Consider the following 18385-nt stretch of genomic DNA (forward strand, 5'->3'; position numbering starts at 1 on the left):
GCTCTTAAAGAGACTGTGCCTGTCAAAATGATCAAGACTTATGGACCTTGGTCGATGTGATTGGTTGTGGGCGCTGGGGTTAAAGTGGGCCACCAAAAAGGTACCTGATCTGCAGTCACTACAAAATATTCGCAACATTGAAAACCACTTTCACAGGATCATCAATGAATCATCAAAGCTGGTTGTCTAGATACCTCACTGATTATGTAGTAATACTTACTTGAGCTATCAACAAAATCTGATGTAACAAAGGTTGTTTCTTTTGATCAAAATGACTTTTTGGTACGAGTTCAAATTCTACTATTCCAGGCATCTGTTCGTTCCCCACATTCAAGTGCATGGATTTCCTCACTTCACATCTTCATCTCCTTCAACTCCCTCGCAACTTCCATTCTACACAGAATGACAAGCCACCTTGGGAATTCGCAACCCTGTCCATGATTGCCATGATATTATCTTGTCCTTAATACTTCCGAGCTTCTCCATTTTTCCCATCCAATCGAGGCAAACACGAAGCAGTCAGATGGATTCGGACCCTGGACTCAGTGACCACCATGCCGCCGGCAATGGCTCTCCCCACCATCAACGACCACGACGCTCAGTCCGAAGCCAAAGTCGAAGTCTACAGCCAGAGTCTGACGAAGATCATCACCGTGTAAAAACCGAACCTCAAAGCGACCATGATGACGACAGAAATGACGCCGAATCGCACTACGGAAGCGCCATCGATGATGCTGAATTCGACTACGCCCAGCTAGACGGCATCCCCCGCCGCCGACACCAGGTAGAATCGGCAGGCAGCGAATATGAACCGCCTTCTGATGAAGAAGTCGACCTAGAAAAGACAAAGAGGGGAAGGTCACGCTCGCGATCAAAATCCATCCTCACCCCGCGCCCTCCAAAACGTTCATCAGACGGCCTAGCCCTCCATACAGAACGGCCCCCAAAACGGCACAAAACCCCCTTCAACCACTCCTACCTCGCCCTCCTGAACGCCGACATCATCGATGCCGCTTCGCGCTTCGTTCCCTCCGGCGACGAAACTACCCAGCAACTAGCTCCCTCCCAGATCGGTCTAACCGTCTGGACCCCCGCTGAAAAAGAGCTCTTCTTTTCCGCAGTCTCCCGTCTCGGCCCGGACTCCGCTTCCGCCATCGCTTCACGAATCCGCACCAAAAGCGAGCTCGAAGTTGCCGAGTACCTGGAAGTCTTTCGGCAGACCATCAAGACCAGGCAGGACCCCAAACTCGCAACCCCGGCGCAATTGCTGCAGCCCGTGACGCCGGCCGAGGTTCCGGCGGCTGTGGAACTAAGTCAGCAGTGCTGTAATGCCCTCGAGGAGGCGGCAGATGCGGTTGCTAGTAGGCAAGAGTCGTGGGAGGAGGCGGAAGAGATGCGGAAGTGGGGGGAGAACAGGTGGTTGATCAGGAAGGATAACGTAAAGGGGTTGGAGATGGAGGCAAGAGAGGAGAGGGAGAAGGAGACGGAAAGGAAGCAGAGAGAAGAGAAGGGAAAAGGCAAGGATGTGAATCAAGATGGTGATTATGAGGCGGTAGTAAAAACCGAGGAGGACGTCGATGAATTTGGCCGAAGGAAATTGCCTGCTCTTGATCTGTTCCGAGTCCGAAATATGCTGGACCTCTCCGAGAACGTCTTCATGAATTCTACCGTCGACGACTACAACTGGAGCAGCATGTCCGACGAGCCACCTGCCATTCGAGCCACTGCCCTCGAGGATTTACATTCGCTGGTAGTCTCGCTAACGCGAAGGCTCGTTGCGGCAGTTATTTACATCAGCGAATCACGCATCAAAGCCAAACGGGCCGTTCACCCATTAACACGAAACCATGTCTGGATACAGGACGTCGAAGCGGCAGTCCTTTCCCTAGGGTTAAAGAAGGATAGCCATCAATTCTGGGCTAAAGCAGCAAGACGGTTAAGACTGGATGTCTACGGGGACGAAGACTATGACTACAAGGAGGAACTGGCGCGAAAAGAGGAAGAAGGGATAGATGTCGACGTTGAAATGATACGAGACGAACCAGAGCCAATGTCCTACGCCGAAGTAGAAGAAGCCCTAGGCCTCGAACCTGATACCAACCGCCCAGAATCCGACGACGCGGACGAATTTGACGAGGATGAACGAAGCGACGTCGAGTCTCTAGCCTCCCTTTCTTCCACGCCCTCCCTCGACGAGCTCGACAATCTCGAACAGAATACCGAGGAGCCCACCCAGACTGAACCACATCAAATTGCTCCATCAAGCCCTGCCCCATCCGAACATCATCAACTGGACCTTGTCGAAGACGAAGCCATCAAATCCGAAGCCAAAGAACTACTCCGCTACTCGGCTCTTCCCATGGCCATCACTTCTCGTGCTAAACAAGTCCTCTACGCTCGTATCCGCACACAGCGCGCTCAGGAGGCGTACGCTGACGCGCTGGACGTGCGGGCTAGTTACAAGGAAGAGAAGAGGATGTGGCAGCTGTTGGGACGAGAGCCACCAGAGGACTTAGTCCTGGTTAAGGGGGAAATACCGCAGGAGCCGGTGGCTACGGGGAGGCATACGGGGGTTGATGAGCTGTTAGGGACGAGGGGGGTGGAAGTGGGCGCTTGGAGGGAAAAGGTTGAGGAGGGATTTGGAGGAGCTGAGTGGGAGGTTGAATGGCAAAGGCATTTAGAAGATCCCAAGGAGCGTGGGAGGTAACAACCAGTGAAGTGTCACTTATGCGGTGCGTGGAGTTCGGCAACTTTGAGGAAGACTGGGGGCAGAGGAAGGAATTGGCTAGCATGTCATGTATGTTCAACGGACTTCTCTTAGACATAAATGATACTGCAGGTTGGAAATCTACAACACTACATCTTCGAATACATCCATCTACAACCCACTCCCAAAAACCTCATCCTTCTTCGTCTTCCGATCCCACACCACTTGTCCATCACTCCTCCTCTTGAAATACACAATGCGATGCTGCGGAATGAACTCCTCATCCGTCTGCTCCGTCTTCCACATATTCAGCGCTCTCTCTTTTACTCCCAAGAACCGATCCTCGTAACCAACCACGTAGTCAGAACTGTCGATGGCCGAGTCCCAGCGTAGTCTGTTCATCACGTCCCCTGCCGAGCGAAGCTTCGGGCCTGGTTCCAGTCTTGGTTGCTGCGTCTCCTCTATCGGCTTCTTGTTCTTGCCCCTTTTCTTCTTCGGAGCGGTCTCATCGAGGTCCTCAAGCAATGAAGCGTCTTCCTCGTCGTCGTCCTCAGGGTCAGAGTCTGATTCGTCTTCGCCAGGAGTGTACTCGCCTACCCAGTCGTTGCGAGTGTCGAGTTGGAGGTTGCCCAGTTCGGAGCGTTTCACTATGCTGGCGCTCATCCAGCTGCTCGAGGCGTCAAAGTACTTCTTATCTGACCGGATGGCTTCTTCAAAGCGTTGAAGCGCGGTTTGGATGGCGCCGAGAGCGAGTTTGAGGTCTTCTTTGCTGGTAGTGGTGTCGGCGTCGAGGCCCAGGAGGTAAGAGGCTTGGTAGTCGCGGAGTCCAGTTCCTTCGGTGGCTGTCTGCTCGTCATCTTCGGCTTGTTGAGAGGCAGCGTCGGCCTCGACAAAGCGTCCAGGCCACATCCTGACATACACCCCTGGTGCCCTCCTGTGAAGATCAACAAGGAGCATCACGCACCGACTCTCCAACCAGCCCACAAACTGCGCTCCCTTCGACGACGACAGTCCCCAATACTGCACATCAACCTTGACATAGCTCTTGTACCCCGTCAAGAACTCCTCTGCACCACTTCCCTTCAAAAATTCCTTCCAGCTCTTCACTTCTCCCTTCACCAACAAGTCCCTCGCCCGTTTAAACTCCTCCTTCAGCGTTCTAACACTCCAAACACTCGCCTGCCCGCTAGTGTTTAGTCCCGGTCCAAACCACCCAAGCACAACCATTGCCTCCCTCCCCGTCCGTTTATACACCTCCTTCTCCCCTCCTTTTTCCCGCTTCTGCCTAAACCAAGGACAAACCTCATCATAAACCATATCCTTCTCCCAATCAAACTGAGCATACTCCTCAAAGAAACTCGCCACCAACTCCTCCACCCCAACACCACTAACTCCCCCAGCCCCAAGCGCAAGAGCTTTATACACCCTCGCCAACATCACCGAGATCTGTATCCCCCCCAAATACCCAAACCGCTGGGCATACACCCCCCTACCTTTCGCCCAGCTCCTCACAGCTCTATGGGCTTGCCTAAACACTGCCAAGTCAGGCACCGTCCGCCGCAAATAATCCAGATCCCTGGCCGCTTTCAGTTTTGTCAGCGTCAGCGCTGGCAAAGACCAGACGGCGTTTCCAGGCGGTGCTGTAGATAAGATGCGAGGCCAGTGGGAAGCAATGTGTGCCGCAGGACAGTATTGCAGGTCGAATTTGATTTGGCAGAGGGAGAGTTCGAGCATGGTGCCGGTTGAGGAAGAGATGCGGCGGAGGATTTTGGGTTGGTATTCCTGGGAGTAGAGGGGGGAAGAAGCGGCGCGCCGGAGACGTTGGATGGCGAGGGAGAAGAAGGTGGTGGTGGAGAAGGGACCGATGGCTAGGACGTCGATGTCGGAGGAAGAGGTGTGGACTCCAAGAGCGAAGGAACCGACGGGGGTTATGATTAGGGGCGGCTGGTTGGATCGGGGTTGGGTCTCGGAGGTGGTAGTAAGGTCGGTGGTTGATGGCTGGGGAGACTGACTTGGGGGAGGTGTGTCGAGGAGGATGGCCTTGAGGGCTTGGAAAGCTGCTTTGCGCTTGTCTGTCTCTTCCTGGGAAGGCAGGATGTTGAGCTCGGCCATGGCCTCTTTCAGCGATCCTGGCTCGGAGAGAGGGCCGTCGAGTGGTTTTACCAGCTTGATAGACGTTTCTAACGTAGTGGCACGGCTCTTTTCCTCAGCCGTCTTCTCAGTCTGCTCAGTGGTTTCCTGCTGAACAACCTTTAAAAGACACCTCGCCCCCCAATGATCACTCCCATACTGCCCCATCTCATGCCCCTCTCCCTTCTCCTGATTACTCTTGAGGAATCCAAACCGATTAAACCTCCCGATCCTCAACACCTGTTGACCCCTGACCCAAATCCGATCATACCTCTGCGGCCGCATATTGCCTCCACTACCCACCATCTTGGCTGCAACACCATTCCTTGTCGGATCGTAGGTAGCTCCTTGCTCGCCGGAAAACAACCTATTATCCTCCCCTTCTTCGTCCATGTCGTCCATGATGTCCTCCTCTTCTTGAGCCCATCCCTCTCCCAAAGCTGCACGCCCAACCACCCAAGCGTCTTCCATTCCTAGGCCCTCTTCCTCCTTCCACATTCTTTCGACACTATTCAGTGTCGCCATTGTTTCCCGGGAAATCTTCCCAGCTTTCACAGCTTGCTCAACAGTCCAGCTTGAGGATGTCAAATTGAAGTCCCCGGCAACCACCCACGGATTCTGCGGAAACTTCTCCTTCAGATGCCCAATCACCCGCTGGATCTCTCCCTTCTTGGCAGCTACAGTCATGTCCGTCAGTCCATGACTTAAATGAACCGCTGCCAGCACGAGGGGCTGATCAGGATTGCTTCCGTGGATGGTAGGGAACCGGGCAATGACAGAGCCTTTGTGCTTTCTAGCAAACGGAAGCCAAGACCAGGAGAAGGGGTGTTTAGACAGGATGACTTGGTTGAGAAAGTTGGGGAGGGGAGATGCATCGGGTTGAGAGGGAGGGGGGTGGGAGACGTAAGGGTAGAGGTGTCGTAAGGCCTGGGATTCGGGAGATGTGTTGGAGGGGGAGAGAAGGAAAGAAAGGAAAGAGTCGGTGACTTCTTGAAGAAGAAGAATATCTGCTTTGGCGCTGGGAGATAGGAGGTTGCGGAGGATGAGGCGGTATCGAGCTTCTTGATCGGTGGTTGAAGAAGAGGAGTGCTCGAAATCAGCGAGGACATTCCAGGATGCTATGCTTAGCAATTCTGGCGTCTTTGCCTCTTCCTCTCTTTCTTCCTCTTCCTTCCCAGCACCATCCCTCACCCAAACCCCCCTCTCCTCATCAAACCTGCAAGTCCTCTGCATCTCCTCCACATCCCTCTCCCTCCCCTCCCACCCCAAATCCATTTTCAAAGCCTCCTCCCAATCAACCGGATTCTCATGTATCGAACATCCCACCTGCTCCTCCAAGTTTATCGTGCCCCAAACCTTCATCTTCCCCTTACCAGGACCATCGCTCTGATCCCTAACCAACACCCAGACCTGCTCAACCTCCCACTCCACCGTCGGCAGCAATCCCACCTTTTCCACCAGGAATTTGTGTGCTGAGGATCGGCTGTCTTCAGATTGGGCAATTGTCATGTGCGGTTTGTACTGCTCTTTGCCTTCTTCGCCTTCAGCCTGCTGGTGGTATCCCAATTCCCCAAGTATTTCCGCTCTCAGTCTTGACAACGACGTCGTGCTTGTGAGGTTGAAGGCGGCTTCTTCATCACACCGATATATCGTATTATGCTTCCGGTGCTCGAAAACCCCCACCCCATCCAACCTCACCCTCACTTTATCCTCCTCAAACACTGGCCCCCCACCTCCTCCTCCTGGGCATCGTCCGAACTGTTTCCTATCAGGCCCCCCCGTCCATGCCTGCGCCCCCTCATCCCACCTTATACCCCTTGCCTCATTTCTTTTTCTCCTCCCCTCCAGAATCCCCCACGGAGCCAACTCCATTGTATTTTCCAGATGCTCTGGCTCGACAAAGGGGTAAACGAGGTTGATGTGCGGTGGCCATTTAGTGTATGCTTTGTCGTAGAGGGAGCGAAGGGCATTGATCGGGGCCCAGAGATGGGGAGGGGGGATTATGGCGAGGGCTGTGTTGTGGGATGAGAGAGGGGGTGGTGTCCAGGGTGATGTTGATGAGGATGGTTTTGGAGCAGCAGCAGCAGCAGCACCAGCAAGAGGAGGAGAAGCAGGTTCTGGGGAGGGAACCGTGGACGCCATGGCTTTTCTTTTTCTTTCCAAGTTGTCGTAGGTGAGATGATTGTTGGATGATGCTTTGATGGTTTGGTTTGGTTTGGTTCGGTTTGGGTGGTTTTGCTGATTGTTGTTGGCTTGCTGCAAGGAAAACACAACAGGGTAGACAAACAGGAAAGTAGCTGCGAATGGACTTATCCCGCAAGAATACTGACTGACTGACTGACTGACTGATTGACTGACGGACTAACTGAGGGAAATGCTGTTTATATCAACAACAAAAACAAGAAAGCACCATTTACAGTGTTCGTATTCCGCTCTCAGCCACACTGGCCGTTTCATGTCGTCGTTGGGCTTATGTGAAACCAATCCCCATGATTTCCTGCTGACATCAATGCTGAAGCCCCGCAATGCTTACTTACTGCCCAACCTCTCCGTGAACATCACACAACTTACCGAGGCTGAACTGTATCCTCACTACTCAGAACCCACTTAATGGCTTGATCCACGCAGTTGCCGTTTTCGATTCACAATTGTTGACTCTTTCGGCATCCTTTGACTTCGGAGAAAGTTTGCAAATTTGCGAAACACAACCCATGTTAGATGGAGAAAACATCCCTAGTCACGGCTGTCAGTCAGGCCGAGTGACTCACAAGTTTCAACGACGTGGTTCTGCCTTCCCCTGTAGGTGGGCTTATTGTCCACAATGGAAGCGACCTGGGCAAGGTCTTAGTCGGCGATGCATATACACTTACGAGGAGGCAATGGGCCTAGTCAAGTAACGTTTTCGTACCGCAACAGCTCTCGTCGAAAAAGTCAAAGTAGAGCTAACAAACACAAAGGCTTCCAAAATACTATTCGATGTCCATTCAGTAAACACATGAGCTATGTACCTCTTCGCTTCTTTACAGCGGCACAACAAGCATGCATAATAAAGCGACAACAACAACAATAACAAAAGCAACGCTGGTCCACGAACCACCAAATTAACAAACACACCAACAAATAGACGTAAGTCTTTTGATTTTCCAAACCCCCCTCGACAGCTGAATACTATGCATATTAGATTATTCTAGACCAAAATTGATGATGTTCCCATAAGTATGTTAGAAGAAAAGTGAGAGAAAACTGATATGCCAAAAAAAAAGCAAGGGTGCGAGCGTGAGATGCTTTCCAAAAAGTCTTGTTCAAGTTCCTTCAATAACCCATTTCCCCCGTAAGTGTCGAGTTCGTAGTTCGTAGTTCATACGTATGAACGACATCAACGCATCACAGCAACGGCAAACAGCAACTACAGCTGGCCTGACAAGAGGGCTTCGGTAGCTGTTTTCACCATCGAGTTAGCCATCATTCCTCACAAGAGTTGATCAATCAGGGCAAGACAAAAATACATACCACTGTTAATGTAAGCCCTCTTCAAGTCCAGTGGGACGCCAAACCTCCTCTCAAGTTCCTGCTTGATTCCCTTCTTGGTAACCGTCATCAAGTCCGCCGTCCTCAAAATCTCGCGAATCTCCGCCAACAGCGCGTCATCGCTCGGCATACCCGCCATGTTGGTCATCTCCAGCTCCTGCTGAGAGGGAGTACGGCCCATAAACTGAGACCCGCTGAACTGGGAGTGGCGATTACCGGCCATTAACATGTCGGAGTTGGCGAAAGACATACGACTACCGTTGTTAACGGGCAGATGTGTCTTGTCGCTGTAACCTCCGAGAGGGAAGCCGGTGGTCGAACCAGGGCGGCTAGCGTAGTTGTACCCGCCGCCATACTCGGACATGGCAACGTTGTAGGGGTTCTTGGTGGCGTATGAGAAGCCCGAGATTTCGGAGCGAATATCGTCGTTGTTGCCACCGTGAGAGGTCTGAGCTTCCCAGAGCTCAGCTTGGTACTCCTCCCACTTCTTCTTGGGGATGCTGGCGGGATCGAACTTGCCCTCGTCCGAGATGACGATCTTCTGACCCGCTTCGCCAGCAACAACACGAGTGTTACCCCAGTTGAAGTCGTCCATGTGCCAGAAGGAGTAGAGAGGAAGGGCGAAACTGAAGACGGGAACGGCGATAACGTAGAGAATCATCCAACCAATCATTTCCCACTTGCGACGCAGAGTGAAGATGATAGCTTGCAAACCGTAAATCGCACCAAGGAGAAGGAAGGCTGTCATGGGCACGACAGTCGCATTACGCGCCACCAAGACGATCAAGTAGACAATGTAGGCAATGGTGACGGGCTGGACAACCGTAGACAGCAAGTCGACAAACACGATGAATCTCATGCTGAAGCAGCAGAAACCGCAAAGCTGGTTCAACGGGATGAGTTCAATCAAGTTGTGCACGGTAGAGTTGATCCAACGACGGCGTTGGGACAGGAAAACTTCCCACGTATCAGGAGCAATTGTCCAGGCGTGGGCGGCGAAGATGTACTTGGTCTTGTAGGCCGAGTGGAACTTGAGAAGCAGTGTTGTAAGGTAACGATCCTCACCAAGGTGAAGAAGGTTCTTCATGTGCAGAGTGTCAACACGAATGGTGGAATAAGCCTCAACGACCTCGCGACTGACGAACAGTGGCTTGCCAGAGTCGGCAGCGCGAATGCGGTACATGGAGAAACAGCCGGGAAGACAGGTGACGGAACCGAAGAGCGACTCGAAGGCCTTGGACAAATTGTGCGAGATGTAGTACTCGTACACTTGGATCATGGTAACGAAGGAAGCCTTGGCGTTGGTCAGAGCAGTCTCGCCGCAGACAGCGATAAGACGGGTATCCTCCAGGAAGGCAGCAACGAAGCGCGTCGCCGAGTCGGGCGCCACCACGGTGTCGGCATCGATTTGCAGCATGTACTCGTAGAAGGTCGGATTCACGCCGATGATGTTGCGGATCTGATGGTACATTTCCAACTCGAGCGGGCTCATCGGGAGGTTGTAGTGGACGCGGTTCAGGAAGCGCATCATGACCATCTGAGAGTCACGCTTGCCACGGTTACCGGGACGAGAGACCTCAGAAGGCTTGCCAACCTTGACAATTACCATGAAGGGAACGATGTGGCCCTGCACCTCGTAAAGACCCGAGTAGACCTTGCCCATGTTGTGCTGCTTCTGGCCTTCACCGAGCGACTCGAAGCTGAGAGGCTCAGGATCAACCGTCTCCGAAACGCCCAGAATATCAAGTACAATGCGAGGAGTGGGCCTATCGTTACCCTGACCAATAATCATACCGTCACAGACAATAATAAGAAGCTTGCGCTTATCATCGTACTGCATGCGGGCGGCGGAATCGATGGCACGGCGCAGTGAGTCTTCGTCCTCAGTGTAAGCCGGAACCATGCACATGATGAACTTGTCGAGGTTCTCTGGCATGTTCTTTTGGCCGAATTGCAGGGCAGCGAAGAACTTGAAGATGATGACAGTTGCCAAAAGAATCGAGATGGCCAAGACGAGATACGTGGAGAACTGACAGCGGGTCGAGTTACGAGTATCGACGTCGCCAACATAGAAGAGGTTATCCAGACAGAGCTTCATATCTGCCTTCATGTTCACGTCGAGATCCAAGGCCTCCCACAGCTTACTGACATCCTCGCCGGCCCTTTGGGTGAAAAGATCAACGACAAGTGGATCCATGAAGTTGACGGCATTGGGATCCGTGGGCTCGGGTTTCCCAGGAGCAGCGCGTTGGTGACGTCCGCCCTTGATGTACTGACTCATGTCATAAACACGGCCTTCGAGGATAGCAATCGATTGTGACTTGCCAGCGAGCTGCTTGACGTAGGGCGGCGAGTAACCAACGTTGCCAACCTTGTAGCCATTGCCCTTGAGGAAGATCATCTGCTCCGCAAACCAGTCAGGACGACTGTCATTGGTGAAGGCACGGAAATCATGGAAATGCGCGTTCTTATCCTGGCTGCTGATAACAGCGGCCGCGTTGGTGATGTTGTCTGACTTGTAGTCGAGAGTGACCGTGTCCGCAATCGTGCCTTTCACACCGCGGCACAAAGCCGAAACCTGGAGGGGGAAGAGGCCCGAAATGTCAAGACCAGCGTACTGTGTGAATGACTTTGAATCCAGGCGAGGATAGTGGCGTGGCGCGAAGTCACCAATGTCGAAAACCTGACCGCGAATAGCCGCGTAGGCAGGGTTCTTGCCCTTGCCGTCGAAGCTGGACAGCTCCGCAGGACTGTAAACGTGCTGCTTGGGGCAGATCAACATGGGGAAAACAACAATGAAGAAGGCGGCAAGCAAGCAGAAGAACCAGATGATGAAGTTGATGGCCACTTTTTCTCTCCAAGCCATGCGGACGTCCTTGCGCGGCATCTTGCCCAGGATGCGAATGGCGAAATCGGGAATGAACCAAGTCAAACAATAGGTCAAGAAGACCCAGCGCTTACGGCTAGGCTTGTCCTTGTACACCTCAACCTCGGCCATATCCTTTTCATTGGCCTTTTCCGCCATCTGCTCACGGGTCTCGAATGTCTTGAACATGTCGCCCGCGCCGATAGCAGTGCCGGCCTCTGATCGTGCATCCACATCGTTGCTTCCAAAGTAGCCGGCCTTCTTGTCGTTGTACATCTGCGGTGTAGAGCTCGTCGAGGGCATCAGGCGCTCCTTTGGATCACTGAACGGATCTGGTGTAGAACCATTATCTGATGGCAACCCGTAACGGCCCGAGGTCGAAGTGTTCTCTCCAAGCTGTGCCAGTTCCATCCAGCATCGCTCGCTCAAGAAGACACCAGTAGCGCCGATGGCGACCTCGTTACTTGGCCATCTCTTGTCCTCGACAACCATCTCGACCTTTTCGCGTTCGGTTCCAACCAAAATGGTGTCGGCATCTGCTAAGCCCAAGAACTCACCAAACGGCAGGAACAAACTGAAATCAGCGGCGCGCAGGCGCTGGCTAATCTCGGCAATCCCGAACGTCTGGACCTGCGCCCTGACGCACTTGCTATCAAACTGGTTCGCAATACGCCGGTCGTTGGGCTTGAGACAGAAGACGAAATAGCAATTTGTCCCTTGCGCAGTTAAGGCTGTCTTGACGTTTTCTAGCGCAGAGAGGAACTGAGCCGCGGCGCCTTGTTCCGATCCCTTGCTAGACTTCCTGCTGGGCTCTCCCGACTCGCTGACCTCGTCGATCGCGATATCCGGGTCTGCCTTCTCTCCCCGTAGGCGACGACCTGGAGCGGGGCGTCCTCGCTTCGACAGAACACTGGGTGTGCGCATCGGCTTAGAGCTGACTGAGGCTTGCATCACCGTGGTCTTCTCTTGCGGGTGGACAACCGTATGAAGAGCTTCTTGGCCGAAGAGGCGGATGACAAAGTTGCTCTTGCTGGAGTTGATTAGGTTCATGAGGTCACCAGAAATAACCTCACCATTCTCCTCCACCAAGCCCTTGACAGGGTAGTCGACCTCACCAGCGAAGTGCTTGACCGTGAACGTCGCGGCGGTGTTCTCGGTAAAGAAGTTGCTGCCAGGCAACTTTGCAGTCGCCGAGCCAACCTCGATAGCGGGGTTCTTGCCCTCAAAGCGCTTGCGCAGACTCTCGAGAAGTTGCATATCAGTGCGATGACGGCGCGTCTGGTCATCCAAGATGCTAAGGAGACCATTTCCAGGCTTCAGCAATCCCTTCACGGCATCCGAATTATCAAAGTAGCTCGTCGCGGGGACAGTAACCTCCTCCAGCTCGAGCAGCTCGGCCTTGCGGTCGAAGAAGGTCTGCAGAGTCAAGTTGTACATGGACTCGGCAGCAGCGTTGTTGAGCAGCTGATCAAGGGTCGAGCCTGTGGAAGACTGCTGCTGGAACCCGGGGAAATCAATTATGGAAACAGTGTTGGAGATGGCATCCTCAGCGGCGCACAGCTTCTGGTTGATGTTCTCGATAATGTAAGCGACGAGTAGCGAGTACAAGGTCCGCGCCAACTCATCGGCGTTCTCACGAGCACCCGCGGGATCCAACATAACCGTGACCCTTTCCTTGTGGATCATCTTGGTCTTGTAACCCAACGTTGTCTGGAGGTCCTGGACGCCAACACCGAGGAAAGCAGCGACAATGGCCAAAACATCCTTGTTCTTGACGGCGGTAACCATCTGGCCACCCTCATGGGAGAAGCCACCACTGTCATCGCCAGTAGCGGAAGTGCTCGATGTTGTCTCGAATTCGAGCTGGCCAATATGGAGGATGGCGGCCAAAATCTGGCAGATCTCGGCAATCTCGGTCCTGGGAAACTCGAGCTTCCTCAAGGCCGTCTTGAAAAGCTGAAATCCCTCGGCGTCGTTGATGCCAACCTTGAGTTGCGTGGGGTGACCCAGATACTTCCACCGCTTACCCCCTGTAGTACCTTCCTCAAATCCCAAATGGGCCTTTTCCGCGGGACTTGTACCAGCCAGGAGGTAGTACAGCACGTGGAAGTTGCGTTCTCCTGTTGGCACAGCCGCTATCCTGCTCCTTTCCAGACGATGATCCAACAACTTGGCACCGATGAGCTGTGGGCTGGTGGTGGATGCTGTGTCGTATTGCAACTCGAAAAAGAGACCGGCCTTGGAGGCCGTCGGCGTTGTGGCTGTCTTGGTGGTAGTGAGCGTGTCAAAGACATATGCGGCCAGGGACACCTTGTTGGAAAGGGGAGTTGAAGACTTGTTAAGGAGTGCCGTCAGGACGTGCGCACGAATGGTCGTCTTTCCTGAACCCGATTCACCCCTATTGTCTCAGCCGTTAGTAACGAGGTCACGCCGCAAGGTATGACAAAAGCAACAAGGCAACAACATACAAGAAGAGCACGGCCTGGTTCTCTGACCGATGACCGAGACGGATGTAGGCCCTCTCGGCCATGTCCTCGGCACCGCCCATAGCGGAAGACTCTCGCGTGCCATCTCCTTTCGTGGAGCTAGTGTATGTGTTGATGGAAACGAGTGCGTGGGATGAAAGTCGGGAAATCGGTAGCGAGACGTGGAATCGACTGGCCAGGTGAGCCGTCAAGTGTGTATCCGACTGAAGATGGGTTGGCAGCGAAGGTAACGAAGGTTGGGTATGGGCCCCTCCACCCGTCCCCCCTACGGGAGGAAGGTTGAGCGCCATGATGAACGCGCTGCTGGGGGACTAGTATGTATAATACTCGATATGTCTATAGGACCTCCAGGTCGTCTGGTGAGAAGTGTACAGCGTCCAAGTCGTCGGCGTCTGGGAAGTGTTGGAGTTTGCTGTCAAGTCGTCGAGGGAAGGTTGACAATGGTGTGATTGGGAAGCTGTCGTCCGATGCTAATCAGATGAACAACCTGCCTCAGCGAAATATCGATGCGACGCGCTAGGTGTGTATACAGGACGAAACAGTGACGCCAGTGAGGCAAAACGAGAGACCAGATGCGACAATGGTAAACGAGCGTTAGAGAGGAGAGAAAAGATAGAACAACAAGGCTACTGAGCAGACGTTCCTTGGAAACGCTCGAGGCCTGTTCCGAACCTTTCTGTGATCCCCAGCAAAAGAGGGAAGCGTGTAGTGTACAGCGATGGATGCCGTGGCTAGGAACAAAACGGTGGGTAGGTAGTAGGTAGGTTCACACCGGCAGCGTCGCCCTGCTGTCTGATGGAGGCTATGGAGCTGGTTGACTGGGGAAAGGGGATTCCAATGTTTTCTCTCAGGCCGGCGCTACGGCGGTCTGCAAGGGCAAGGAGTGCAATTCGGATCCATACGAAGTACCTGCCCCCGTCCAGCATGTGATTGGTCAGCATGAGGTACGGGCTTCTCCACGCCCAGAAGCCAGTGCGTGATTCAAGATATCCATACATCTACAAAATTCTGAACAAGGGAACAAGGCGAAGAAATGCAAAGGCTTCAACTTGTTCCACTTCAGCCTCCATGGGCTGCCTGCCCTTTTGATGCGGGAGCACATCTTTTCGATCGGATACACCATCAGATTTGGGTCAGGTCTGTGTTGTCCTGACTCTTGGGACGAACTGGTGATCCTCTTTGGGAGCCCTGTCGAACGGTTCCAGAATCACGCCGGTGTATATACGTACCACAGCTGGATTTTCTCTTCCTCAGGGGCACTTTGACCCGGCTTAATTCTCTTTTGCCCGTTCTTCGCCCATTGCGGTCAGCAACCAGGAGCCCCCCCGGAGCGGATGGACGCCCTATGACAGCATTGCTCGATTGGATTTCGGAAGTCGAGGGCCCATGCCCGCGGTAATAAGCATACGATAGTGTGTGCGCCTGTCTGGGGGATAGAAACACTAAAAATTGATTGACATGCTTTGTCCTTTCAGCCGCCTATGCTGTTATTCGGCTGCTATGCTAATATCGCATTTAGGTGCATTGTGCATTGTCTCACTCCCACTGGTCATTCTCCACTGTTGATGCCAAGGACATTATCTGTTGGTTCGTTGGTTTCTGCAAGCCCCATTCTACGCTACCTTAACGAACGTGGTCGGTGTCAGGGACCGCCGAACCAGGCCCCTTGGAACATTTTTCACGTCTTCTTTTCTTCTCCAGGTTCGTTGCCAAATGGCTCACTGACTAGAGGTATTTTACCTGAGGGTGTCGCGGATGAATATTGCTTGTCTTGTGAGGTGTCCCGGCAAGATCTGTGGGGTGGCGTGCCCTTGGGAATACGAGAGTTGGGGAACAATGGGGTGGATTGGGTGGCCCCGGCCTGGTGCTGGCTTTGCGCTGCAAGTCTCCTCGTATGAATTGGAAATAGTAGCGTACAGCTGGCGGTACCACCTCGTAGGGTTTGTGCGTTGCACCGTCTGCCGGTGTGCCGCGGTCCGGCGTAGTCGGTAAGTATGACGCCTTTTGGAGTCTCGCTTTTTTGTTAGTGTCGAGCCTCGGAAATTGGGTGGACGATGCGGTGACCAGTTTTCAGCTTCCAACGCGAAAGGTAAAGACGGGATGAAACTGATTTCGTTGGCTCGACATCTTTGCGAAGAACTGATAGAAACTGTGTACAAGGTATCGCATGAGCATGGGATCCGTCTGTTTGCTTGAGGAAGAACAGCCCAGAACAGAAGCGCGAAGAATTTGGAGTTCCCGTCAATGCTGGCAGCTCCAGGTGAGGTGCCTGGATCCCCGCCAAAGACCCCGCCATTACTGCAGGTGCGTTCGGGCGCTTTGCCAGGAGGGTGTCCGCCATTAGGAACAGGAAGGAGCGCGGTTGTTCATCGCGCCTCTGCAGACCTCCACCAAAATGTGCCAAAATATAGGTTGAGTTAGTTTGCCCTAGTGTGCAGCGGTAAGACCGGGAGTTCATCCGCTTTCCTTTGATCATGCCCCTGAATACATTCCCGCTCTAGGTACGTTTAAATCGGCGTGATGCACATGACCTGATGTCGGTTCCGATATTTTCGTGGGGCGCATATGATGTACATTACATCCCATCAGGATTGCATATATGGAACCCCCATCAACCTAACCACCAAATGACCAGGGCCGTACATTCAGTTTGTATTAGTATATGTAGAACATATAAATCCTTGGTGATGGCTTCGTGTTTCCACTTCCAAAAGACCAAAGGCAACGTCAACACGAAGGGCCGTTCGATGCCGGCCGTCCAACATCGTTTTTGCCCATGTTTCTTCCCCAACAGAGCTTGACAATGCAACGCGGCGCAGGCAAAAAGGGGTCGGCAAAAAGAGGAAAACAGACAACTAAAAAAAGAAAACTACCCGGTTGGAGGTGGCACATGGAGTGTGGAGCAGGGGCAGCCCCCTTTGAGAGTCTCTTTTTTTTCGCCGCATCTGCCTTGGCTGCCAAGGACGATATCTCTCCATCATTAGGTCACTACTTACTGAGACAATTCATTGTATCGAGGCCTCCTGTCTGTTCGATGCCAGTCATGAAAGCGAGACGGCACGCAATTATACACCACGTACCAAGGCAGCGGAACATGTCTCATTATCATGCCCGGTTTTTGGGTTAATTGCCGACTGGATTCCAAGAATGTGCAAGTGTCCCATCGTCACCTTTGACGTGTATTCCATTGTGCTTGTCGTCAATTTAATTGTCGATGGTTCTTGATGGCTGTCCACTTCCTAGAGGTTGCGAGGCGGGAGGGTTTTGTTGCACACATTCGCGGACCGCTGCGTCGGGCGCTGAGGTGGTTGAACAAGTCGAACGCACGGGACGGGAATGTTTGTAACATGTCGCTGATGTTCGGACAAGACACGAGATACCCCTCCAGCCCTTTTTCGTGTTCAGACTCTCGAGACCCAATGGAACTATGTATCCGTACGTCCAGTGCCTAGTCTAGTTTATGTAACATGCAACAATTATAACGCCCGGGCGGGCTCGTGCTCGTGCTCGTGGTAGGGCGGCTGTGAATAAGCTTTTCTTGAATTCTCTAGCCAGTCATGAGCTTGGACCCTACTTTTAGACGTCAATTCGCAGCGAAACATGCCATTCCCAATGCGAGGTTCTCAGCTCGGCCTCTGCGTGAGGATGTGCACCATCATCTATCCACACACAATGACCGCAGACGGTGGGGCCCAAGTCTTGCAGTTATGTAGTTGGTGTTGTGAGCGCTCGTATCCGATTGTCATCCAGCATCCCGTGGCCGTCCGGCACTCCGCCGAACGGAGGACCCGTACCAACGCAGTGCGCCGCTGTAAGCGAACGAGAATCCAAAGGCGAGAATCTCATTTGACCATCGTCCTTCCAAGCAGGCTTTGGGGTCGATCAAGTCTGGCCATCTCACACTCGACCAGCATTCCCTTCTTCAGCACAAAATCAGGTGGATGCGGTACAGGGCCTCAGGGCTCAACGGGGGAGATCCAATCATTGAGGCGAAAAATGGTTGCGGATCCTGGCATGAAAATCACTGGAAAAGGGAACGACGGAGTTCCATAAACAGGCCTGATACACCCGATACAACCAAACTGAAGCAGTGCAACAGCGCCTCACAAAGGAGCAAGGCTCTGAAAACGTAGCAGGATGTTTTGAAATGCACACATGGACTGATGACACCAAGAACGAGAAGCTCATTGTGGCACCGCAGGATGGCGGTCGGCAAAAGCGGAAATAGGGACAACTGAAGTTTAACAAACAAAGATCGCATAATTGCATTTTTCCATCAGCAAGCCCCCTTCCCTCTTGGCCGACGGGGAATAATCTCGCTGGTAATTACGTTCCAGATCGACGTACCCAAACCGGGCCGGGGTGATTGTCGCGGGCGCTCCGTACATCATGGGCATCCTTCCTCCACTTGTGAGTGAATTGGGATTGGTGTTATCTCCCAGCAAGTGTTGTAAACCACCGTACGGACATAATTCTCCACCCCCCCACGGAGTTCTGTTGTTGCTCTCTTCGCGATCCCCTGCGAATGTGGTGATTTTTTTTCCAGGCTTCTCCAGTGGGTGATGGGGTCACCTACGAGCAGCCCCAGCAGCAACAGGTAGCGAATGGAAATCCATTCATTCCATGCATTTCCACTCTGGATCGCCCAGTCTGGTGGTTGACCCCCCC

At 53.0% G+C, this 18385-nt stretch overlaps 4 protein-coding genes across 4 annotated transcripts; 1 reads left to right on the forward strand and 3 right to left on the reverse strand.

The window, feature by feature from the left end:
- Nucleotides 1–554: 554 nt before the first annotated feature.
- On the forward strand, nucleotides 555–2707 carry NEUTE1DRAFT_121251 (uncharacterized protein; the record flags this gene model as incomplete). Its single annotated transcript, XM_009851379.1, has 2 exons — nucleotides 555–601; nucleotides 694–2707. 2 exons carry the CDS (start codon nucleotides 555–557, stop codon nucleotides 2705–2707), a joined length of 2061 nt encoding a protein of 686 aa, XP_009849681.1.
- Nucleotides 2708–2797: 90 nt separating this feature from the next.
- On the reverse strand, nucleotides 2798–6979 carry NEUTE1DRAFT_79561 (uncharacterized protein; the record flags this gene model as incomplete). The annotated part of the gene is made up of 2 exons (XM_009851380.1): nucleotides 2798–6540; nucleotides 6652–6979. 2 exons carry the CDS (start codon nucleotides 6977–6979, stop codon nucleotides 2879–2881), a joined length of 3990 nt encoding a protein of 1329 aa, XP_009849682.1.
- Nucleotides 6980–7747: 768 nt separating this feature from the next.
- Nucleotides 7748–14396, reverse strand: NEUTE1DRAFT_60883 (uncharacterized protein; the record flags this gene model as incomplete). Its single annotated transcript, XM_009851381.1, has 3 exons — nucleotides 7748–8275; nucleotides 8348–13629; nucleotides 13700–14396. The coding sequence occupies 3 exons, from the start codon at nucleotides 14005–14007 to the stop codon at nucleotides 8244–8246; spliced, it is 5622 nt and encodes a 1873-aa protein (XP_009849683.1).
- A 1661-nt stretch (nucleotides 14397–16057) lies between these two features.
- On the reverse strand, nucleotides 16058–18105 carry NEUTE1DRAFT_99623 (uncharacterized protein; the record flags this gene model as incomplete). Its single annotated transcript, XM_009851382.1, has 5 exons — nucleotides 16058–16102; nucleotides 16798–16956; nucleotides 17045–17165; nucleotides 17512–17634; nucleotides 18065–18105. 5 exons carry the CDS (start codon nucleotides 18103–18105, stop codon nucleotides 16058–16060), a joined length of 489 nt encoding a protein of 162 aa, XP_009849684.1.
- Between the last annotated feature and the right edge of the window lie 280 nt (nucleotides 18106–18385).

The sequence above is a fragment of the Neurospora tetrasperma genome (genome assembly GCF_000213175.1).
Source record: "Neurospora tetrasperma FGSC 2508 unplaced genomic scaffold NEUTE1scaffold_2, whole genome shotgun sequence".
NCBI lineage: Eukaryota > Fungi > Ascomycota > Sordariomycetes > Sordariales > Sordariaceae > Neurospora > Neurospora tetrasperma.